At 34.5% G+C, this 25,143-nt stretch overlaps 5 protein-coding genes across 8 annotated transcripts in view; 3 read left to right on the forward strand and 2 right to left on the reverse strand.

Moving 5' to 3' along the window:
- The first annotated feature begins 1,733 nt into the window (after positions 1-1,733).
- Positions 1,734-4,679, forward strand: LOC105341976 (uncharacterized). Of its 2 annotated transcripts, none has more exons than XM_034455693.2 (4): positions 1,734-2,741; positions 3,892-3,978; positions 4,171-4,260; positions 4,408-4,679. In XM_034455693.2, exons 1-4 carry the CDS (start codon positions 1,734-1,736, stop codon positions 4,510-4,512), a joined length of 1,290 nt encoding a protein of 429 aa, XP_034311584.2. In that variant the 3' UTR covers positions 4,513-4,679. The 2 variants fall into 2 exon arrangements, with proteins under 2 accessions (XP_034311584.2, XP_034311585.2); XM_034455694.2 differs by having other exon boundaries at positions 3,892-3,960; positions 4,408-4,662.
- Positions 4,680-4,723: 44 nt separating this feature from the next.
- On the reverse strand, positions 4,724-7,818 carry LOC105341978 (uncharacterized). Its single transcript, XM_011448745.4, has 2 exons — positions 7,666-7,818; positions 4,724-6,068 (listed from the first exon to the last, which is right to left on the reverse strand). Exon 2 carries the CDS (start codon positions 6,066-6,068, stop codon positions 4,953-4,955), a length of 1,116 nt encoding a protein of 371 aa, XP_011447047.3. The 5' UTR covers positions 7,666-7,818; the 3' UTR covers positions 4,724-4,952.
- Positions 7,819-7,989: 171 nt separating this feature from the next.
- Positions 7,990-10,619, forward strand: LOC105341977 (marginal zone B- and B1-cell-specific protein). The gene is made up of 4 exons (XM_011448744.4): positions 7,990-8,405; positions 8,864-8,976; positions 9,069-9,173; positions 9,933-10,619. The coding sequence occupies exons 1-4, from the start codon at positions 8,151-8,153 to the stop codon at positions 10,090-10,092; spliced, it is 633 nt and encodes a 210-aa protein (XP_011447046.3). The 5' UTR covers positions 7,990-8,150; the 3' UTR covers positions 10,093-10,619.
- Positions 10,620-12,886: 2,267 nt separating this feature from the next.
- On the reverse strand, positions 12,887-17,564 carry LOC105341980 (renalase). The gene is made up of 7 exons (XM_011448747.4): positions 17,310-17,564; positions 16,853-16,958; positions 16,522-16,667; positions 15,283-15,447; positions 14,787-14,960; positions 14,093-14,268; positions 12,887-13,502 (listed from the first exon to the last, which is right to left on the reverse strand). Exons 1-7 carry the CDS (start codon positions 17,437-17,439, stop codon positions 13,332-13,334), a joined length of 1,068 nt encoding a protein of 355 aa, XP_011447049.3. The 5' UTR covers positions 17,440-17,564; the 3' UTR covers positions 12,887-13,331.
- Positions 17,565-21,259: 3,695 nt separating this feature from the next.
- Positions 21,260-25,143, forward strand: part of LOC109618139 (sacsin) — a 51,675-nt gene continuing 47,791 nt past the window's right edge. For 2 of the 3 annotated variants that reach the window (XM_034455687.2, XM_034455689.2), the window contains exon 1: positions 21,260-21,455. The gene's annotated coding sequence lies outside the window, so the exon portion shown is untranslated. Of the gene's footprint in view, positions 21,456-21,851; positions 21,950-25,143 lie in introns of those variants that run through there. The other variant, XM_034455688.2, reaches the window with a different exon arrangement.

Here is a 25,143-nt window from a genome sequence, read left to right on the forward strand (position 1 = left end):
CAAATACATTTACTATAGTATGAAATTAAGAAACGATGTATAATATATATAATTAACTTTAGATGTTGTTCTTTTGATTCTTTGCGTCTTTACTTATGTCAATTTTTAATATTTATATATGTACAATATGTAATGGGTCTCCTGTAAAATACCCACTTCTGTACTTTACCATGTTTACTTTGTATAATCTGATGAGCTGCAAAGCTTAAAGAAATAAAGAATGAATGAATGTTTATTTGATATGTCACATCAAAGGTTGTATGTAATTAACAAGTACGCTGTCCGTAGTGAGATTTGGTAAAACGACAATCAACTATTAACTCTTAGAATTAAGTATTCCTAGAATTGTATTCAGTCTGAATAAAGATATGAACCAAAGCGAATGACTTGGTGTCTGTTGTGTACAGTGATCCCGATAGAAATGTGCAAATCCTGGAGAAACGAAGATCACACATTCTTACTAGTATTTTGACCCACCACTTGTTTTAAACAAGTTGACACATGCACGAGTAACTGACTCTTTCTTGGCGTAATTAGTGTTGACCTTGTTTTATTTAGAATGATATTATTGATATTAATATAATAGTTTAAAAATTCCACGACCACTAGCCCCCCCCCCCCCCCTCCCAACTATTGTCATGAAAAAGCAGGAATTTTAAATTGGTGCATCAATGATCATATCTAAAGGTCAGTAAATTTATTCGTTGCATGTTCTTTTTCCTTTTTAATAAGTGTAAAGAATTGCGGAGAAGTCCTAAAGGAGCTTCCAAAGAAACAATGCTTTTATTTCGGCAATGATCGCTACCTTCATAGCCCGCATGGATCGTTTTAAAAAGAAAGCATTAACTGTTTGTATTACTATCTTTCTTTTAACAATAATTAATGAATTTATCCTAAAAAGTAAATAAAAGTAACTAAATTATTGTTAATTTTCATCAGTACATTAGATTAAAGAAATCGGCAAGTGGTCTTATATAGGTAGGAATTGAATCTGTCATCATTTTAAAATTATTGCCATAATCGTGCTGTCCGTGATTGTTTTAAGATTGCTGAAGGTTTCGACCGATCGATAAAATGGTTCAGTAAAATCATGTCAATGCTTGTAAGTATAGAGCTATGAATTACAATCAATTTCCGTACGAAATTGATGTATTCATAATGGATGTAAATATAAATTTTATTCAAACTTTGCTATCTCATTATCATTCTTTTCTATCGTTTGCCAATATAAGGAATTGCTATATGAGTCGAAGAACAATCATCATTTATTTACAGAATTTTAGGTTGTAGTATAATGTTGCAAATAGGCACGAGACTTCCAAATATGTGACCTAAGATAGACTTCCGGTTCTAGCGATAGAGTGATGACATAGCAACGGATTCATATCATCCGGAAGTACCCTTTTAAATGCTGGCAAACATTTGCTGCGAACGTATGTAAACACTTCATGCACCAGTTCTGAAAAATGATATGAGTACTCATCTCAATCTTCATTTTGTAGTCTGAGTTCGTTAAATACATATTTATCATTCGAATGTCTTACTGAAATTGAATAGGAAAATATCTTAACGAATGTTTTAACTAATGTCTGTTGGTTTTTGTAGATGACTAACATACTGTTACACGCTGCAGCGACACATGTCCGCCGTGGAACGAAGATTTATTTATCTAACTTTCTGTTGTATATATCTGTATTCGGACCCCACATTGCCTTCAGGGCGCTTGAGAAGATATGCCAAACATTGTTGTTCCCGTGGCGGAAGACAAAGGACTCCGACGATTGGACTGGATGGAGGAAGAAGACCAGGGCCTGAGGCAGGCCTTCCGTCCACTGTTGTGGGTGTTGAAGTCCACAGGGCTCCTGTATGGAGTGAATATCCAACAGAAACCTGGCGGTTATCAGGGTGAAAACGACGAACAACCGACGACAAGTGGCAAAGAAAGGAAGTGTTCATTTTGGCTGTTTTACGACATTGTCGTGTTCCTGATACTTTTAGGAAATTTTGTTAATTCCCTTACTACGTTTAAAAGTGCTACCAGCTTTGATGGGAATGTTTGTAATGAAATTATTACAGCAACTTGGTTTCTGCAGGCAGCATGCTACGCATTGAACAATATAATCGGCTGTAGGAATTGGAATTTGTTCTTTGAAAAATGGGATGAGTTATCAAAAAGCATCGGTTTTAGGCATATCAAGACTCCGAGAAAAATTTCAATTGCCACGTGCATTCTGTATTGTTTTTGGTTGGTAGCGTCTTTTGGGTTTATGGGGATTGGAATTTATTTCATCACAAGCTCTGGTCCTTCGCCATCCTATGACGCAGTGTCTATAATCGTTAGAATCGTTCAACTTACCATCTACTTCTACTTTGTGTCAGCGTGGTTCTTGTTGACGGCCATGTTTGTCGTCACTTGTTACGTCATCTACATCGCCTTCCGTCATTTCAAGAAAAAGTTTACAGGCGCCATTAGCGGTGACGGAAAGTTTCACGGTGACATGGAGAGGTATCGTCTGCTACACGTGAAGTTGGTAGAGCTCCTCCGCATTGCAGACGACATATTTTCGATGTATGTTCTGGTGACCATATCGACCATTATACCGCTCATTATTTTCACGCTGTACTTCGTCCTCTTTGAGACCGTGGACACGTTTTCGTACGCCGCCACCTGGTGGTCTGTAGGGCTGAGCGTCATACAGATTGTCTTCGTCTTCATGGCGGGAGGCGTCGTCAACCACGAGGTCAGTATATATACTCCTACTCCACATGTGCTTGTTACATTTAGCATTCAGTTAATATATGTACTTATGTAGTATTGTAAATTAGTACCGAATTTATACTGAATTAAACAAACGCCTGGGATGCACTCCTCAAGATGGCGTTTTAGATCAGTAGTAAACAAGGCGCCACAATAAACACATTACAATAATTGTAAAGTTGTTTTTGTAATGATAATATACCAACTACTACCAGCGTTAATGTCAGAATTTAAGGAATTCAAAGTATCAGTCAATTTTCAAATAATTGATTATGATCGTCCGTTAAGATCTTATAGGATTGGTAAAGTTCATGGTTTGGGATTATTGGACGGCGTAACTTTACATGTAGACTAAGTATTGTATGATTTCAATCCAATAAACACCAATTAATTTATACAGTAGTTGAACAAATATAAAAAGTAATGGGACATTGACTCATACTAATCTCAGAGTAAGAAATAAAGCGCTATATAGTAAGGATAGCAAATGTGTACTTGATTTCTTGAGAAGTTTACCGAGTTCTCTCGCAATAAACACTGGTGTTTCCTATTATACTCAACCTGTTAGGTTATTTAGACGTCTTGTAACTTAATTCATTTCTAAAGTACACCATAGAATAAATATTTTGGCATTTTTCAAATCATTAAATGAAGCGCAGACCATGTCCGTGGTTTATAGTCTGGTATAAACAACCTTCCCTTCTTTCTGTTTAGCCACGTGTTCTGATCTATAACTTACCCACCATATCAATAAATACACGTGTCCTAATCGAATACTTCTTCGGTCATTGCAATAAATACACGTGTCTGGTACCCTGTTGATAATAAATGCATTCACTAACAAGTATCACGATCTAGCTTAAAGGTTTTACTCTTAAAACTGTACTTTTCAAGTTTGATTCCTGTTACTTTTCCCAAAGGTATCAATACACATGTATCATTTTAAATATTCATTTTACTTTTTATTGCCGCAAATCAAATGCATTCCGTATATTAATTTATTCAAAATAGACATGAATCAACATAATCTTATAATATGATCAATTACGGGATTTTAGAAAGAACAATCTACATGATTCCCGTTGGCATACAATTTGAAATGACGTGACTTTCATTTTTTCTGTATGCTGTAGGCCCACGCCGTGCTGACCAGCATCTATTCTATAGACTTGCGCTGTCTGACCGCCCAGGAGAGTCTGCAGGTGCGCGTTGACCACATCGTATGCTTGCAGATGTTTCTCAATATGTTCGATTTAAATTAGCATTTTATTTTGTTCCATTTACACATCTAGAACTTTAAAAAAAACAACAACATAGAATTGAAATTTAAATGGATTAGAATTGATTCTGGAAAAGTTTCTTTGTCTTTGACACAAATGTTGCAATGACTAGACGTGTTATTTCCTATGTAGATGACCACCTTTCTGACCCAGCTGAGCAGCGCCCCCATTGGATTCACGGCCTTTGGTCTCTTCACGGTAGATAAACCAACCATCATAACGGTACGCAAAAACTATTTTCATTTCTTGTTTTTTTTTCTAAATTTAGATTTCAGTTTATACAGTCCTTATTAATTGAACATGTAATAAGACTTGAAAATTGAAACAAAGACTTTAAAATTAGCATTTTCTATTGTTTCTGCTATGTAGTTTGCCGGAAGCATTGTGACGTATGCTGTGGTGGTTGTTCAGTTCAAACCGTCCGAAACCACCCTGGACCAGATACAGCAGGTCATCAACTGTACCACGCCCTAATGATGGTACAGCAGACCATCAACTGGATTCATCAACCGTACCACGCACTGATATAGAAACCAGGATATATCAAGATGTTTTATGCATCAACAGTCATTATGCAATAATCTATTTCTATCTATCTCTCTCTAATTGTCTCTTATATATACTGTAGAAATGCCTACATTAATTAATATCAATAATTAGATTAATTCTATAAGAACACACGTAATAATAAGAAATATTTTTATTAATATTTAATAATTTACAAAAATTCATATACTAATAACATAAATCACACGGTTATTTTTTAAATGAAAATGATGTACTGAAATCTGACTCGAATTTTGATTTGTTAAACTTGTAATTTGCTGTCTTAAAGATGATAGTGAATTCCTTCACAATTAGTTATATTTTCATGATTTTATCATGATAATGTGTCGCCATTAATGAGTCTGCCGTTAATTGTTTCTGTGTTTTATATACTTAAAAACAATAAACGTAAACAATGATACTCCTGCGGCGACGAAAACAATACGTTTAAACAGGGCTCCAGAAGACTGCTGGCAAGTGGGCGGCGTCCCCGGAAACCTGGTCACAAAGACGGACTGCTGGTCTATCTCTGGGGCATGGTCCGGGCCATTAGGCTGTCCGTCATTAAAGTCATACTGTGTGTAGCCCCACAGAAGTTTCGCCTGTTCCGATCTAGCAATCGGTGGCAGTTCTGTTGGGAAGGTTATTGTGTCGTCATCAAATGATGGGGGAGCAGAAGATGTATAAAAACGAACTCCCTGTGAAGGCCAATGTGTTGTCATGCTTCCAGATTCAAAAGCCAGTTTCCTGTCTATATAATCGTCCTTTGTAGCCCATATTGCAGGCGTCATGCAGCAGAAGATTGTATAGCGCCACCTACCGGGGTTACGTCGGTTTCTCATAGGTTTTGCGTTTGCGTGTATTAGTCGCGAGTCCCATAATACCATTCCACCTTTTGGCACCGGAAGTCGAACAGTTTTGCAGCCTTTGTTTTTGAACCATTCGTAATCATCATCTCGCAAGTAGTAATATTCATTTACCGTACCTTTAAACGCCCTTTTGGGGTTTAGTTCGTAAAATTCACCGAGGTATTTGTGAGAACCTTCCATCAAATGAAATGTCCAATCGTCTTCATCGGTTGTTTCTAAATACACCCCACCCTGATAGGCATGTAGTCCTTTCCTTCTTGCTGATTGGTCAGTATGCAGCCAGTGTTGCCCCGGTGATTCAAACTCTTCCTCACCGTCTTCAGGTGGCCGTCCTATCGCGATGGCGTCCACGCTGGTCAAAAGTTTTTCTGTTCCCCAAACCTGGGCAAAAACGGATTTCGTTTTTAGTCGAATTTCCCACGTTGTTTCGAAGTTCCCGATATTGTATCTGCTAATGAGAGAGGCCTTACTGGGCGGCCAGTTGCCGTCCTTGAATTGCGATAACCACTTCCGGTAATTGGCGATATGACGGTCACACTCGGGCTCTGTCAGCACCCCCGGGATCACGGTGAACCCCCTCTCCTCCAGCTCCGCTCTGTTGGCGTCGGTCAACATCTACACAGAGACAGGAACTTTAGTGATGAGTTTACGATTGAATGAAACTGAGATGCTTACAAACATTTATAACCATTAGCGCTGTTTTTGTTGGTTTTTTCTTTTCTTTTCTTTTTTTCATAACCTACCCCAATTCTTTGTAGAACTGGATCGGTCTTAATTTCTGTTTTATATTCATATGAGTAAAGTAAACATTAATTATATTGAAAAATAGTGAATGCAGATGCAATTCGCTGTGTTATACTCTTAATACCTCTGTTTTACTAGTATAATAGATTCAGATCAATTATTATATGAAGTTCTTACTTCGTGTACATTCCTTTGAAGGGAAGGAGGAGAGGGCCAAAGTGGCACGTAACCCCCCCCCCCCCCCCACCCCCACCCCCCCCCCCCCCCCCCCCCGATCATTAATACATGATGACACTGTTTTGGTTAGTAATACTTAACTTCAACCATAAAATGTTTTCTTAATTCATGCGGGATATGAAGGTAGCGACATTGCAGACAAAATATATAATCTGCATTAGCGTATTATATTCCGTGCAATTAACGCTACCTCATAAGCCGCATGAAACATCAAAGAAAACATTTTATTGTTTAAATATTTACAAGTTTCTTTTTTAAAACAAATTATTGAGTTAATCTTAAAAGTAGGTAAAATTAACTAAGTATATTATTGCTATCGCACTTAAGTAAGTTAGTTTAAAAAAAGTCGTCATTGTCTTATATGGGAATTTGAGTCCGAAATATTTATGATAATATCTTGAAAAAATATCCGTGATTTTACTAAGGTTGCTGAAGGTTTTGATCGATCTAAAAACTGGTTAGAACTGGATCGTGTAGAATTCAGCTAGCCCTGTCCGTATCAACAGCGCCATGAATTACAATCGGTTTTCTTAGGAAATAGAGGTGGAATACTATATATCAATAAAACAATAAAATGCTTTTTTGTGATTCATGTGGGATGTGTTGGTGGCGATATTGCAGAAAAAATACACAACCCGCGTTTGCTGGTTATATAATTTTTTCTGCAATTATCGCAAATTAATAAATTGATTGTAAAAAAAAAAAAAAAAAAGTAAAATTCATTGAACTACTGTTCATGTACATCCGTTTGTTAGCTAAAAAAAACCCAGCCATTGAAGTTGTCTCCTATGAGAACTTGAGTCTGACACCATGATTATATGGTGCAGTCGATCGTGATTTTTCTCATGTAGACCAATCGATAAAAGGGGCGTGTAGATTTCAGTCTGGCTGTTTCTTTAGAGCTATGAATTAACTATAAGTTTCCGTAAGAAATAGAGAGAATCAGACTCGCTAACGTTAGATGTAAATAATTAAATGTAAGTGCATTGATTTAGACTATACACGTGATGTTATACATCTTTATCAGTATAGACAATCGTGTGATGTTGATTGTACATGTAACGTTACCCCGGTAAGAATTCTTATCAATGTACATGTATATTTACATGCAGGAGACTTTATGTATGTGCATGTCCCTGATCATATTTTAGCCAACTAATTATCCAACTAAAATAATGTTAATATATATAAATCTACACAATATCATAGGTCATTCAATAACTTTACCTACCTTTAGTTGAATCCCAGTGGTGTTTCTATGCCCTGTTACATGTAATATGAATGTCTATACATGATGTAGGCTATATATATCGGGTTTATTTATAAACAGTAAATGTCAAGTTTATTTATAGAACTGTACAGAAACGTGGAAGTGAACACGTCCTAATGTACAGTTTTGCCTAAAGTGTGCTGTTAATTTAACACAATTTCAGCACGCCAACTTTCAATGCGTCAAAGTGAGAATAACAAACTTCAATTTGTCAAGGAACAGCCAAATAAAACGCTCTATAGCTAAACAGCGTCATTTAGAAGCATGCGCGAAAGTTTGAAAAATACACATTGCGACAGCGGAAGATCGCACCCGACTTAAACGCGTTAAACGTGTTACAATGCGATTCGCCTTCGGATTATAATCATGAAAGAGATTAAACTTATTCGAGTGTATACTTTAACATAGTACTGTCTGATCAATAACAGACACACGGGGTACTTAGAATGTCCGCAACAAAGTTCCGTCCAGTGAGCCTTATCTATTTTACCGCGATAGTTTCCGTTTTATTTCTCGGATACACAGAAGCCGAGGACGATATCAAGTTAACTCGACACAACAATGGAGACGACCCTGAAGATCTAGAGGAAAGGGAGGGAATGATTCGTCTGTCACCCCCTACACTTGACGACGAGGAACAAAACAGCCCGCATATCCCAAAGGCTCTACGCTGTGACGGATGCCGCGCAGTGGCTTACCAGGTAAAAGTACACCCGGGGGGGGGGGGGGTGGGGGGGGTGCGGGCTGTTACACATTATTTTATGTGCATATGTAGGCCTAGTTATAATCCATTTTCCAACATCTCATTTCTGCTCAGGCCCCCTGTGCTCAGGCTTGGTTGTGGTCGCTCAATTAGCTCTTGGAAACAATTTAAGTCAATGTTTTTTGCAAAGAGTGGATACATGTATATGACTATAGCCATTAGGAGTATGTATGCTGAATTACATGTATAATATCAAAGTCTGAAGATCTGTAAGTTTTATTTATAATGAAAATGGTATATCTGGGTTCAACAAGCGAGGAAACAGATGTAATTTTTGCAGCGTTGGCCTGTTTCTGCATTTTGCATCCATGTTTTAAAGTCTCTATTGAAAGAAATTTGAAGGAAACTGATATTATCATTTGATGCTGTGTGACTAACAGTATTTTATCCTTCCAGCTTTCTTCAGAGTTTCAAAGAAGACACAAGAACTTACCAAAAAAGAAAAAGAAATTGTCTGAGTCAGATGTGATTGAAGTAGTGGAGACAGTCTGCGGTAGTGGATTTGAGAAGTCAGTCATGTATATTAACTTATTTATCTTTTACTAAAAAAATCCATGACAGTGACTGTATCTATAATTGTACCGATTGTACTTTGTGATAGTTATGGGCTGAAGGCAGTCGATGGAGTTAACAGAGTATCAGGACCAGGTCTGGAATCAGAGAAATCCCCAGGGATGATGCAGGGGGGAGGGAGATGGCCACTCAGGTGTGTATGATGTGTAACCACTCTCTAGTTGTTACATTTTGAAAACAATTTTCTATGTCCCATTGATTATAATTTCATGATTATCTGGTTATTTTATACTTAAAATTTGATGTCGATTGTAAATTTTCAATATAATATATGCTCCATTCTTTTTTACCCTACACCACACAATTACCTGTACCAGTACACATTTCTACATGTAAAGTCTTGCATATAGGCCTATATAACTATTTATCCTGCAACTACCCCTTGCATTAACTGAATAAAGGTATCCCAATAAACCAAACCTATATTCAGTCAATGTCTAATATAGCGTTTTGCATTTATCTGACATTCATATGCAATGTTATCCTTCTTACTTTGTTTACACCATGTCATCATGATTTCAACTGCAGATATCAGCTAAACTTGTTCAAAATGGCTCGTTTGCGGCATAAAATGTGATATTGTATTGCAGGATAAACAAAATACTTGATAACTGTCTTGAAATTGGCTTGGGTCAAAAACATGAAGAGGGCTTTGCAAGCTTTGCCCTCTGTCACGTTTTCTCAACCTCGCCCATATATAGCTTATATTTCAAGACATTAACCATGTATTTTATATATGACTAGCAGTATTTGATAAGAGATAAAATTCTAGACATTATAACTTCAAGAATTCCATACAGAATGTAATGTTTATATGATGACAATGCTGACATTCTATAATTTTTTAGAAATTCAAATCTGCCTCTACTCTAATTCCATTTTTGTTGTTCAGATTTCAGAACATGTGCAATGCTTACGTTGGAGAACTTGACGAGATGGGGGTTTACGAGGGTTTCCTGGAAGACAACACACTTGAAGACTTCCTGTGTCGCAGAGACGGCCTGTTCTCTTACTGCAAAAACACCCCAGCCCCAAACAAACAGGAACTCTGATAGGCACCTTCTCATCCTAAAAATATTTTGTTGTAAATCCTTTCTCACAATTCTCATTTCCTGCCAGTACCAACTTTATGTTCATTGTGTTCAACTGGTTTCAGTTTTAGCGAGATTGTGGTTTTTTTTCCCCCCCGTGTCAGTTTTTCACATTCCCATAACACAGTGTGTATCTTTATAATCATTACATATTAAACTTGGCATCATTTTAATACATGTTTGTATGATATTCATTTGAATACTCGCTACATATATTTATGATGTTTGTTAGTGCAAGCGTACAAGTGCCTCATGTTCTAACACACATTTCTACTTTGAAGAAGCAATATTCATTTCTTTGTAACTTTTTATTAATGAACAAATGAGAGATATCTTACTTTAAAGATAGGTATACCGGTACATACAAGTTTCAACATACTTGTTACAAGTATGTTATATCCAGTTTTGGAGTCTGTGAATCTTTTTTAACGAAAGATGTTCTGTTGTTGTGTTTCCTTAACTATTTCAAATAAAAAATATTCTCTTTTTTTAATAGTTATTATTATTTTTTTTTAAATTAATATTTGGTTTGTTTCAAACATACTGTACAGTAGGACGTGTAGCAGACTGAAATAGAATCTAAGAGAAATAAAAAACAATTTTGGTAAATCTTTAGGCATTTTTATTAAATTAACACACCATTATTTTCTTTTCACACCTTTAAGCATCATGCATCATTAGCTCTTGTGCATCAATAACAAAGATTGTATCTAATGAATATGAACAACTTTATGATCATAATTAAAAATAAGTAACAAATATTTCTATAAAATGAACCATCTTTATCTCAGTCTACACTCAAAGACGGGAAAATAAATCTGCAGCTTGAAATAATCTAGTGCAAGGACACACGAGATGTTCCTTGGTTCGATATAATTTTCCTTGATATACTGTGGTTTCATTAATTTTCGTGGGTATCAATTTTCGTGGATTTTCTGAAAACCACAATTTCAAGGATACATAATTTCGTGGCCAATGATCCTATCTATACAAAATGTTAGTTGAAATTGAACTTCAATGAACATTTAATTTCGTGGATCAGCTTAATAACGAAATCCACGAAAATTGGTATTCAACGAATATTGATGAAACCACAGTATTATTCCTTGTTTATTGACATTTAAACCTGTTTATTCCAAAAAATTCGGGTACCAGGCTATTTTTGGAGCTAGAATATTTAGAATTTTCCTAGCATGCATTTGAATTCTTATAAATAAAGTCAAAGTATATATTTTCAATTGAACACTATATCTATTAAGAAGAAAAAAGTACCATACAACATGAAATATAATTATCAAATTACTTTGTGGAAATCTTCACATTGTGGAGATAGTAAAAACTCTTCCTGAGAAAATCATCAGCCTTAAAATATTGGCTATATACTGTGGTTTCATTAATATTCAAGGGTATCAATTTTCGTGGATGAAGTGTAAATCACAGTTTCCAGGATACGTAAATTCATGGCCAATGACCCAATCAATACAAATTGTTAGTAGCAATTGCATTTCAATGAACATTAAATTTTATGAATAAACTTAAAGTGGTATGGGACACTTCCATGTTGTGACGTATTGTTTATCGAAATAAACAATAAAATAAAGAGTAATTATATAAGTAGTTTCTTTCCAAAAATGGTCACATAACTCCATAACGCAGTGGGTTATAGGGTTTACTATGAACCTGTAAGTCATGAGTTCGAATCTCGCTGGGGGTTTTACAATTTTTACCTTTTCAAATATTTTTAAAAGCTATTTTTTGGTTAAATATTGTAAAATTTGAAAATTATAAACCTGTGAAAGTTTTTCAATTATATAGTACTTTAATCCATATTAATATACAGATGTCCCATACCACCTTAACAACAAAATCCACGAAAATTGGTCTTCAACAAATATTGATGAAACCACAGTAGTTGCAACCAAAATATTTGAAAAAGCAACATTAGCCACAAACAGCAACAAAAACTCACAGCAACCTAAACATTGGTCACATGGATCCACCAAATAAGGAATGTTCAAGGGAATAGATTTGAAGACAATGATTCATGCTTGATTTCGAATAATTAATCTCTGGTAGTACATGTAACAAGATTCCCAATTTGCTAGAAATATGTATGACCTATAACACATCAACATCACAATACATCTTGGGGCTATGAACTGATTAATTGAGTTTCAGCAGCTTAAGACAGAATATGAAATTATAAAAAACAAATTTAATATCTACTCAAAATTCATTCATATATCCGTGAATGGAACAGTTAATATCTTCTCTTTTTTCAAATGTCAAAGCAGTTTACGAGAAATAAAATGTTCAAATTTACATTACCATTATGTATACGCGTATATCTCCGGTAATCAATATTAATGCCAATCCAGTTCGTAGGATTACTACAAAATATTAGTTAGACATAATAGAAAAATTCCTTAAAATAAAATTCTTAAATTTCTGGTATAAATATCTGTTCATCAGCATACACATAATGATTGTTGTTGAAATATTTCTGTGTCAGGTCCCAGCATCACATCTGAATGAATAAGTAATGTACATGTACTAGTATAAACAGTGCAGAGATATCAGAATCAACTGACTTTTAAACCCCCTCTATTTAAGTCCAGTGTAAAACAAAATCTGAAAACTAAAAAAAAATATCACATACAATTGGGGGGAAAAAAATCACAAGAAGTTGATATGTTATTCAGTGGAAATTTCTTATACTTGTACCAGTCAATGAAATAAATACTGTACATAATCATTCAGTTCTGATTAATTTTCTTAATAAAGCCTTGCATGTGTACTGATGTATTGTTTCAAAATAGTCTATATCACTTTGTTGTTGAAAAAAAAAAACCAATGTATACAAGGAAAATATTCGCCCATTTTATATTTGCCCCTTTTGACCTCATCAGCTGGCCAATTTTAAACTAGCCAAATTCGAAACAATTTTTTAACTATTGTGTCAATTAAAAAGAAAATCTTTCAAACAACAGTGTCTGGGCAAATTCAAGACAGGGCAAAACCATTAACTAGTGTAGAAGGGCAAAAAGAAATGGGTAAAAATAACCCTGTATACATTAGTCATTCATATTCTAATAATAAAATGACCTTTCAAAATCAAACCAGTCATCATTAGACAATAAATTTTTCTAGCTGATAAACACATACAAAAAAATACACTCTATCAATTGGTAAACCTCAGTCTAAATATTAGACTTCGTAGAATGGACTTTTAACAGAGCTTCCTTTGTTGAGATAGCTGATTGGATGCAACCATCCATCGTAGAATGACTGAACGCGTCACCAGCCAATAGGATCAATGGATTCTCATTCAGTACCACACAGCCAGGACTGTCTTCATACGCTTTGTGCACCTGTATAAAAACAAAATGAGATTGGCTCTGAAATTTTCTTTAAATTCAAGCAATTCTAAAATGTCCAATTCATTGCCCACCTTATGTGGTAGAGTCAAGTATATGGCATTCCTACTAGCTCTGGCTAGTAGGTTAACCCTTTAGCTCGATCGGTAGAGTGCTGGACTAGCGTGCCAGAGGACCCGGGGTCAAACCCCAGCAGAGGCATAAAGTGTCTCTGTTACACTTATTTGAAATTGATTCAGTGGAATGAAGAATCACTAAAAGAGACAACAAATTTGAAATATTAGTATCTTTCAGATTATGTTTTACTCCTATCATGATATTACCGGTAGTAATTATAAAAAAACATCATGATTATAAAATAAATAAATCTAGCCATATTATTTGTCTTCACCATAGTTGGTGCAACTAAAAGGACCTGTTTCCAATTTTCCAGTTTTAAATTTATGAATTTTCTGACATTCCCCAAAATATAAAAATTTTCAGATTTAAATGGTCAAGGTCCTACTAAAAAAATGTGGTGCCAGAGCCCTGCATGGACATGAACTTGTAGGAGGATTAGCTGAATGATATAAGTTCAGTCATACCTGTGAAAATCTCCATTTATGGCCTTTGATCTCATCGGGCTCAGGAAGCTCGGGAAGCACATCTCGAAGATGCTGAAGGATTGTGGGAACCATGACATTTTTGTCCTGTTCCAAGTGTTCCATCCCAAAGGGTACATTCGTGTGTACAACCACAGAGGGGCCAAGCTTTGGATTGTCTGAAATAGATGTGATTAAAATTATGGCTGTCATGTTGAAGAATTATCATAAATTAAAATGCATACACTGTAGATGATTTCAAGATGCAAACTCTGTTAAATCACTTTGTTTTGTGCAGGCTAATGTTGCTGGGAGTCTACAAATTTCTTGTTTGTGGTGATGTAATTTAGTGGGTAATTGTATGAAAGCAAATTCCTTTGTACACAATCTGTCAAACAACTTTCATGACAATTTTAATTGGTCTATTGATTATTGTCAGAGTGATTGTTGTATGACTAATTTTCATCATAGAGCATGTTAAAAATCAGATCAAAAATATGATAGGAAACACAAGACTGGTTCATGTACTTACAATGAAGAAACCCCATGAAAATTCACATGAAATTCTTAAATGAAATTGTTTTAATGAGATTTTTGGTAATATTTCTAAAACTGAGAATCATAAATACTTCTTGTTTATCAACACTAACAGTAACAGATCACTGTTACAAAATACAACACAGTCTATGGAACTTACTTATATTTCGTTTGATGTTTTCAATTGCCACAAATCTAATACAGGAGTCTTCTGGGATATACTTCCCTCCCCAGGTGTAGCCAATCTTTGTGCCTGGGTTATAAAACAGCCCCACAGCGAATCGAGAGGAGTATGAAACCATTTCTAGTTTCTTCTTGACATCTGGCTTGGAATCTAAAACCAATCAGCTTTGTTTCAAACAACTCAATAGTGTCCAGAGACCCAAAATAAATTTATCAATTTGGACACAGTTTACTAAATAGTTGAATACAGATGTATTGTGAAAATTACAATTGAAAAAAATCTTTGTTTCATTAACCAATAATGTCTGCTACTGCTTGGATAACTTTTATTTTATAACATGTATGATCACTGAACCTATATTGTGTGCTATTGTTGGGTTACCCATTGGAAAGCTTAAATACGAAGTCTGCTATTGTTTGAATAGCTTACATATGATGATGTTATTGTTTGTTTATGCCACAGAAAAGCTCACCTATAATGTCCGCTATTGTTCCCTTAAGTTGGAGAATCTGGGGGACAGGCATGGTCAGAACCAGAGAGCCACACTGGAAGGTGTTCCCTCCCTCACTGACCACCTCTACTGTGTTTCCTGTCACATTGACCTGTGTAACCTGCTCACAGGTGTGCAGTTCTGCTTCTAAAAATCAACGAAGAACACATAACTAACAGTCATAAGTAGAGGCTGTATTCTACAGTTTGACACAAGGTAGGACACTTGCAAGTTGTCTTGCTTATTTGTATACAAATAACAACACCAATACAATGGTCTGATCTATATTTAGATTCAATCCTCTTTGTTTTCTTACTTACACTTTACAGATATTTTGGTTTCTTATATCCTGATTGTCAATCTTTGACATCAAGTGAGTAGATACAGTAAAACAAGGTTATAGCGAACACGCTTATAATGAATTGACGCTTACAGCGAAGTGAATTTCATTCCCCAAGTCTCTATTTCATGTTGTAAACTTGACGAATATAACGAATTACGCTTATAACGAAGTTAAATTGGCCGTCCCTGGGACTTTTCTATAAGCGTGTTTTACTGTAAATGTTCTTTTCTGGCTTATGAAAGCATACCAAAAGCTAGTTTTTTGTGAATCTTTTTTTAACCAGGGAATAATCTAGGTTTTGGGAAAACTACCATTTCTGGAGAAATTCGGAAAATCAGGTGGGGCTCATAGCCCTGCAGGGAGATGAAACCCCGACCCCTTTCCAAAATTGAATTTTAAGTTTATTATTTATGAATTAAGTGTGCATAAAATGCCTACACAATTCAAATGCTAAAATAATTTACAAATTTAACTCCCTTAAGGGTAGCTATATAAACATTCAAAGAAAAATAAATTGAGCTGTTTGTCATTGTAAGGTGAATTTTTTACTCATCTAAAGATGAAAAAGAGGATCTTCGGGGGAAATTTACTCTTAGGGGAAAATAATGATAGTAAATTGGTCCTAGATTTATCCCTGTTAACAGCAAACTTTAAAAAAAAATTACACAAAGTAATGATAAAATAGATGTAGAATTCATATAAAAGTAAACTAAGAAAAAAAACTAAGTCAATATACAGTTATACTTTGTTAAAAATCTTTTCTGGAGTCGTTATTGAACTGGGTTGGTGATATCAGGAGAAACAAAGGTTCCTACAATGTATTTTAACTTTGGTCTAGATGGTAAAAGTTTTTTTGGGATAATAAATTACACCTGTACCTGACTGATTCAGGAAGTGTTTGACAATGGAGCTGACTCCCTGGGGTGCCACATGGTGAGAAACGGATGGATCTCGACTCCTATTGCCCTCAATTTCACTCCTTAAAGGAGTCAGAATTCCTGCTGAAATTAATTCCTCATGAAATCTACAAAGAAAATAATCAATTATATTCAACCATAACCTACAATTAGGTCAATTGCTTAATCAGCTATAGCTATCCCAGTCTTTAGAAATTAAAATACATGTAGTAAATCACAAGTCAACATTAGAAGAAAAGTAAATCAGCTTAATTTTTACATTGTAAATCAGGTTGATTTGCACTAATTTAACCTGCGATGTTTTTCTTTGTATGTTTCTGTGATTGATATGTACTGGGCTCCTAAGTCCACTGGGAAACTGTTTGCTTTAACACTGCGACTTGTTGACATCCGTCCTCCTGAAAAGTGAATAGCAAGTACAGTATTACATACAATAAGTCATTATAAAGTTTGATGATTTCTGGATCATTACGTTTCCCGGTGGTCCTATATAAAATAGGTCATCGTGGTACCTCTCTAACACAGAAGCATACAAATTATGAAAGATAAACTGATAACTTTTAGTCGTTAACTTAAAAGTGGATCATAAAAAATATAAATTCCATGTTGCAACAACACAAAAAGTAAACAATCTGCACAGGGAGGAGCGGAGCGGATCGTTAACAATAAAACCTTGGCTAGAAAATGACACAGCTGCAGGAAATGAAGCATATGGAATCTGTATAAAAAAATTATTCCAATATTTTTACCGACACCCCTGCCTTTATCCAGGACCACCAACTTGCTGTCGGCACACTCCGATCTCAGTAATGACGCCACTGTAGCCCCCGTCATCCCGGCTCCCACGATTCCTACCCTCTCCATCGCTGTCTTCATCATTATGAAATCCTTCCACGACACTCACGTGTCAATGAGCATGACAACAAGCAAATTTGTTTGAAGCGTCCCGGGAACTCTCTCAAAGTGCGGCCATTTTGATCGTGAGTAAACACAGACTTGTTGAGGTCAACTTAATTTGATCCGGATGAGACGCGGGGGGGGGGGGGGGGGGGGGTGTGCAGAAACATTCATTTTTCATTCCAAAAATTCATTTTAAAAATTCTTATTTGCAGTATAAAGATGTGTATCCATAACCAAAAAAAATCTAAATTTAATTTTGATAAATTTTTCCTGAATGTCATTACATTGGAACACAGGGGCATCGTATCCCCTCTACTTTCTATAACATACAGTATATATAAATAATACATTTATAATGTGTATTATTTACGCGGGGGTGTTAAGGAAGCATATGGCCAATATGCCGTCTTATTTTGACTGTTGTATTCAAAATCGTGAAATTAAATAATTATTTTGAATAAGATCAAAAACTTAGTATTATCCTTTAAAATAGATGTAAGTGCAATAAAATCGGGTAGTACATCACTGCCACATTAGTGCATTATCACGTGACAACTATAAATAGCTTACGTATATTCCTTAACATAAAATGTGATAGAACAACACTACCCCGCGGTTTCCAAAATAAAATAAACATACGAAGTGAAGGCAAAATATCTCAGTTTAATCAAAACCGCTGCTAGAATCCTATGTTTTTCCTTATTAAAAAGTTATTCATCCGGTTCTCGTAAAACCTTCCCAACTTTTTTAACGTTTGCACGGAAAACGGCAAATTGCATTAAAACAACATTATTTTAAAAGCGCGTTTATAAAGTACATCACTACATGTATCTTGCATTGAAATAATAAACAACGTCATGATTGGTGCATGCCAACCAGCAAAAATTATTATCTCCATTTCTTAAATGACAATAAATTTCTATTGGAATTTTACCAAACTTTTTAAAAAATGACGAAGTAAAATTGAGCAAAGAATTAACGCAACAAGAATGACCGAAAAAGGACCCAAAATACAGCGATCAGTGCAGTCATCCTTTTCTGATCTTTTTTTAATTGTAACCTATTACTACTTTTATTAAATTTGAGAATACTGTTGATATTAGTATTAAGCCTCACATGCATTAATGATCTTTTATAATTATGTATCAAACAAATGATGCTTCTGCTTCTGGGCAACAGCAATAAATCCAAGGATACAGTCATGAAATCTGGGATAATTAGTGGAAAAGACAAGTAAAACATTACGGCATTGTAATCCGCACTTCGAAATAGAACGCGCACTTGTTATATTCCTTGAACTTTGAGAAAATCCCGCGTAAAAACGTCAAAAACTTATGACGTCGTTTTTAATGTCGCAGTGACGTAAAGTTTTCTGTTCAATAACGTCGCAGCCAGAGGCCTTTCATATACATACATGTACTTTTAGAAAATCTTAGATAGGGAAACTTCGAGTACGGCATTAAAGAGTCCATATTTCTGAAAACGATCTAATGACTTGCAAATACCGCTAGTCAACATGGAAAACCATACTCTGCATTTTGTTTCATAGCAGAGGAATAACACTTTCATATCACTTATATTAAAACAAAAAATTGAGAATCATGGTGTGCATTTAGCTTGGTTCCCGAGGCCTTCCGATTGTGCAAGGCCTCTGGAACCAGGCTAGGTGTGTATTCCGATATCGGTAATTAGTGTATAATAAAATTATAATGTACTCTTACAATTTACGAGAAACTGCATGCATTAATTATCGGAAATGTATAGGTATGATATACTTTAAACTTTCTTATTTTCGTGCGACTCAGTTTCACAAGAATCGCAAGAAGCGCAAAGTCGCAGATATATATCAGCTCAAACCAGTCTTTTATTTTTATTTCACATTAGTCTGATATAATCCACATTGAAGGCTGATGGATTCTCGGAGATGATAACCGCAATAAAGTTAAAGCAATATGAGCTGTATTTTTTAGAATCTTATTTTGCTGTAAAAAAAGCTGCTAGTATGATAAGTTTGCATATTACTTAAACTTTAATGATAAATAAGGTTTGAAAAAAAATATTAATTTTTGTCAGAGGAAATATTTCTCCTCTAAGGAATATATAGCAAATTAATTTTTGTACAGGAAGACAATAATTCAATTATGCTCCAAATAAGGCTTCTTAACGGCCTTTTCACACAAAAATATGGCTAAAAGATATTTTAAAAACCATGATATTTTGTTGTTATTTTAGTAGAAAATAACATTCTCGTAATAAAAAATTTGAACATGAAAATAGCAGCTCATATTGCTATAACACTCATTACATACGACATCAAGTCGTCGCGAGTTACTGTATCTTTTGCGTATTTTAAAAAATTTTGCCAAAAAGATCAATAATTTTTATTAACTGTAACAAAAGGTTGATGTTTCTAAAAATTAAAATCAATCTATATAGTAAAAATCGAGTAAAAATGACATGAAAATAATTGAAAATGAAAGGGAGAAGTGACTTTACGTTTATGACGTCGTGAAGGACATATATGTCCCTCTCGCAGCCAGCGGTAAAAGGACATATATGTCCCTGCCGCAGTCAGAGGGTTAACACCCCCGCGTATATAAATTTCAAAGACAGAAGAGCGGATACGATGCCCATGTGATTGGAACAAGTGGCCAAAAGTTTTATTACATTGAACGAATTTTCCGTTGGCCATGAATTTATAAAAACTTTAACAGCAACAACGTTTTGCTGGTTGGCATGCACCAATCATGACGTTGTTTATTATTTCAATGCAAGATACATGTAGTGATGTACTTTATAAACGCGCTTTTAAAATAATCATACTGCATTCTTTTTATAGTCAAACTGTTTCTATGGATCGACATAAATTGACATAATTATGAAACATATGAACTGCAGTGATACATAAATAGGTATGATAGCACTTGAACATGCACGTAGCATCGGGGGGAGGGAGGGGGCTCCCCTCCACACTTTTTGGCGCAGCAATGATTTATCCATCGTCGCATATAAGCCAAGGGTTTTGTGTCCATTCTGCTTCCATAGAATGGACAGTCACACAAAACCCATGCATGGCTTGAGACGATGTGAAAACGCATATTTTTGCATACCTTTATGTTGTGAATTACATCGCTGAATTTGATCGTGTTACAAAGACAAAGTAATTATTTCCTTTTATTAATATAATGCATTTATATTTTTTTTCCCAGGAAAGTAATGCCTCTTTTTGAGTATTAATCTGTCAAGTGACACCAGGGACGTACAATGTTAAATATCTTTATACAGGTATACATACAAATTAAAAAGATATTCCGCAGGTTAATTTTTTTAATGTTCTACCTCTGAATTTTATGTCATATGATATTTATATGTCATTTTAAAATCAGTACCAAGGTTAGATTTCCCATTCTGTATGTGTACTAAATTTTAGAATTTGAACTAAGCGGTCGGCGAAAAAAAAATAATGCTATATACTTCTTTATTAACATCGAATATCTTTAATTTATATATTTATTGAATTTTAATAAAAATCAATTTGATTTACATCCAGGGATAAAAAGAAATTCACCAATTTCATATAATTCATATATCAATATATATAAATCAACGGAAAAAATATTATATCTTGATTGTGCTTGAAACTAAAACGCCAGCGCATGAAATTCGTTTTTCCTAAGACCTTCATTGTTCTTGACAGTAGTTCCTGATTGAAATAACAATTTTTATGTTAAAATTTCAAGTTAGTTTACGAAAGATACGCGTTATGCATGATTGCGTTTATTCGCGGAAAAAAATCCTATAAACATGAGCTCAGTGGGCTTTCGTATCTACAAGACCATTTTCGCAAAACGTTTCTTCCTCGAATACAAATCGAAAGTTATTTTCAATGGTTACCCAGAGTAATATTTTTTAGTTACCAAACACCACATTACTAATAAGTAATGAGCTGATATCACGGTTAAAAGGGGATTTTCATGTAGGATCTTTCGTCTAAGGTTTGTGTGCTATTATCAGATATGTAAATAATTTTTATAATCACTGATAGATTTACTGTCGTTTGACTATTTAAATCATATTTTAGAAAAAATCATTTTTACATCGTTTATTAAATTGGTATGACTAGGATTACCTTCATAATATTTCACGCGGGGATCCAAAAAAAATAAATTCCCGGGTCCGAGGAATATTTGTTTGTTTGACGGGGGTGGGGTCCGAGGTCTTATTTTCGGTATCTGTTCTATATATGAATTTATAAAGTTTGAATTCAATAGTGGATTCCGCCCACTCCCTACCCCCCCCCCCCCCCCCCAGCCGCAGCCGGCCCTCTAGATTTCCGCATGGTTTTTCATTTGGTAACTGACTTTACCACGCTCCCTATTTCCCGCGCCCGTGTCATGTGCGTGCTCTTCATGCTGAGTAAAGCCTAAAGTAAAGGTTGGGATGTATTGGCAAGCATGGAGGATGAGCATGTTGTCATATCATTTAAATGGTCGGTATTTCGATTTCATATTTTTTCATGAAGAAGAAGAAGCCTATAATTAAATTTTGATGTTGTTTGTACATGTATGGGATAGTTCGTGCAACTTGCATCAAATATTTTCAGTATATACATGCATGTATATAAATGAGGGCAATGGAATGAGTTTTCGAAAAAAGCATTAAGAGATAAGACGCTTTTTTGTTGTTTTCAATGCAATGACATGTGTGTTGTAATATTTTAATCACGGTTTGTAAATTTTTTCTAAAGTACTTCAGTTCTATAAATTATTACATTATCACTGTTCATTCTAAGATATTCTGATTGGATGAAAGTGAAAGTAGTATAAACAAATATAGGAAATGTAAATGCAGACGGAGTTTGATGACTAGGATAATTGGCAATAACTATGGAAGATGATTATTTTACGTACTATTCTTTCACATTTACATCACTTTCAAATTGATTAAACAGGTCTAGGCAACCTCCGTTTTTGGAGGATAGCTCAATTTCAAGATGGCTGCTGATTTTTACCATAGTATATGGAAAGTCACTTTGCATTGTGGGTGAAATTATCCTCCATTTTTGGAGGATAGCATGGGTATATTTCAAAGGCTTCGTGCATATCTTTAATGAGAAAATGCAAGCACCAGACCATATGGGAATTAAAGTTAAGGAAATAAACTAATGATTGTATGCGGCGATTTGAAATTCTATGTATAGTATTTTCACAATATGCTTTGAAAGTGTGTACTTCCTGTGTTCAGTTTTACAAATGACATAGACTATTTACATCTGTTTCATTTAATAAAAATCACAAAATAGTGATGTTTATTCCTCATTAAAACATTAATGAGTTCATTCACGTTTAGAGACACATAATTATAGATATCTTGATCTGCTATATTGTACATGTACAAAGTAAATGTTTGCATATACCTTAGGAACTTTGTAGCTCTTATTCTGATTAATTCACAGGTTATTAAGTATCGTTTAAATTTAATCCCTTCACACAAAAAGACATTGTTAAATTTTATTAATCAAAATGATACCATTAAAGATATCAATTATCCTGAATATTGAAAAAAATGTGAGAGTCTTCACATAAGATATTTTTCTTTAAAATCAGCCCTGCAATTATTTAAACTAAAATATCTATTAAATATTATCAATAAATATAATTATTGATAGCTAAATAAGGTGATATTTTTATTGTATAATAATTATATATTTTATTCATAGTTAACTCCCTTTGTAAAAACAGAGTTAATTGCCCTTCATCTGAAAAGATCCACCAGGGGGCGCAAACATCTATCCTCCAATTTTGGAGGATAAAATCTATCCTCCAAAAACGGAGGTTGCCTAGACCTGTTAAATGCTCAGCAATATTTTACTTTTTTTATTCCTTGCATTAGTGTAGAACTCTTTGGATCATAGCCATATTTCATACTGATGACAATGCATTTTAAAATGAATCGATTGCAAAACGGGTTTAAGATCAATCTTTTGAAAAAAAAAAAACCCTGATTAGATCTATAGCAACATCATTTAAAAAACTGTCAAGTTAGTATAAAATTCAATTGAACTAATGTTGTGAATAGTAATCTATGATCGTGTTTTGTTTGAGCTTAATTATGTACTACTGAAATGCAATTTTAGGTGAATATGAATTAATGACAATGTCCTCAGTCAGGAACAATTAACTCGCTGTAGATTTCAATAACTGACAAGACTAAGGTCCACCTATATTCATAAAAGTTTTATATACTTGTTCATATATAATGCATAGTAATTAATTAAGACCCCCTGTTGACAGTATGACGTATACAGTTTATTACTGCATACAGAAATTTGTCAGGTTGGGAATGTCCTTAAAAGGCTTGACTTGCCTTTCTAACAAGCCAACAATATTCCTTAGACAGACTGTAAGGTTTTTGTGTTGTAGAGGACCAAATCCTAAATATGTTTATTAATGATTTAAATGTATATTAAAGCATGAAATGCAATAAAAAATGTTAAAAAGTCACTTTTATCTGCTCTGTTGCTATTTGAATATTGTCACTTGCTGTCGGCAAACACATGACGCTCCATAGTTAGTGACAGTGTCATTTTAGGCAGATGCAACATGTAAAATTTGTAATATTTTTATGATTTTCATTCTTTGCAAAACTATATGGGAAATAAATATTATTAGTAACTTTATAAAAAATACTGAAAAAACACAATTTTAGGATATTTTCATCATCCAAATTTAGCTAACCTGAACTGAATCTACCTGTGAATTAATTAGTGTTAATACTAGTTATTTGTTTGTCCAGTGTAAATTTCTTCTCTAGAGCCATAATCTATTTCAATTAATTTGGCATATTGTGTCTGTCACAGTACTGCACGTTTCATTATAAATGAAGACTAAGGCCATCTTCCAAAGGAGAACCCATAAAATTTATATAAGGAAAAAGGAATCATTCTTTGAGTATTATGAGGTGATAATTTCAGCGGGGCATGCATATTCAAAGAATGATTCATGACTAATTATTACTGTATATTATTTCCAATTTCTACACTTTAAAACAACATTTTAAAACCACAATTTTATGCGATGCAGCCAATACCCTTTTTCAGCTATGCTATAAGACATGCCTATTTATACTCTCTTTTGAGAAGTGGACAGGCATAGCCTTCATCCACTTCTCTTTGCAAGCCCTCATATTTTGATTCTGGAAAACATGTATATGTCGGAACCAAAGACGGTTTATGCTTCGACCCATTTTTCGACTCCAGTTTCCCTTAATTTTCATAACAGAACTATTATTTCTATGTTTAAACATTATTGCATCCGTATGTCACAAAAAAATCAACACTAACCTGCTGTCAAATCATTTTCGCAACTTCTACATCCCCACTTTAAATTTTGTGTACTGTAAATTCCTAATTAAAAGCAAGGAATTAATATGCTCATAAAATCGCGAGAAGCATCCTTCGCGGATTTTAAAATCTCGCCATTATTTTCTGAGAGTTGAAAACTATAAGATATAAGGAGAAAAGTTCAACCTTTGTGATTTTATATTCTAGCAAATTGATACAAACCAGCGGGATCGCAGAATTAAGTACTCGCGTAATATAAGGAATTTACAGTATCACATTGTTTATCTAGGTCAGCACAGATTAAATATTTGTGTTTTGGATAAAATTGGACACCTATTTAA

This window comes from Magallana gigas, chromosome 7 (genome assembly GCF_963853765.1).
Source record: "Magallana gigas chromosome 7, xbMagGiga1.1, whole genome shotgun sequence".
Classification (NCBI taxonomy): domain Eukaryota; kingdom Metazoa; phylum Mollusca; class Bivalvia; order Ostreida; family Ostreidae; genus Magallana; species Magallana gigas.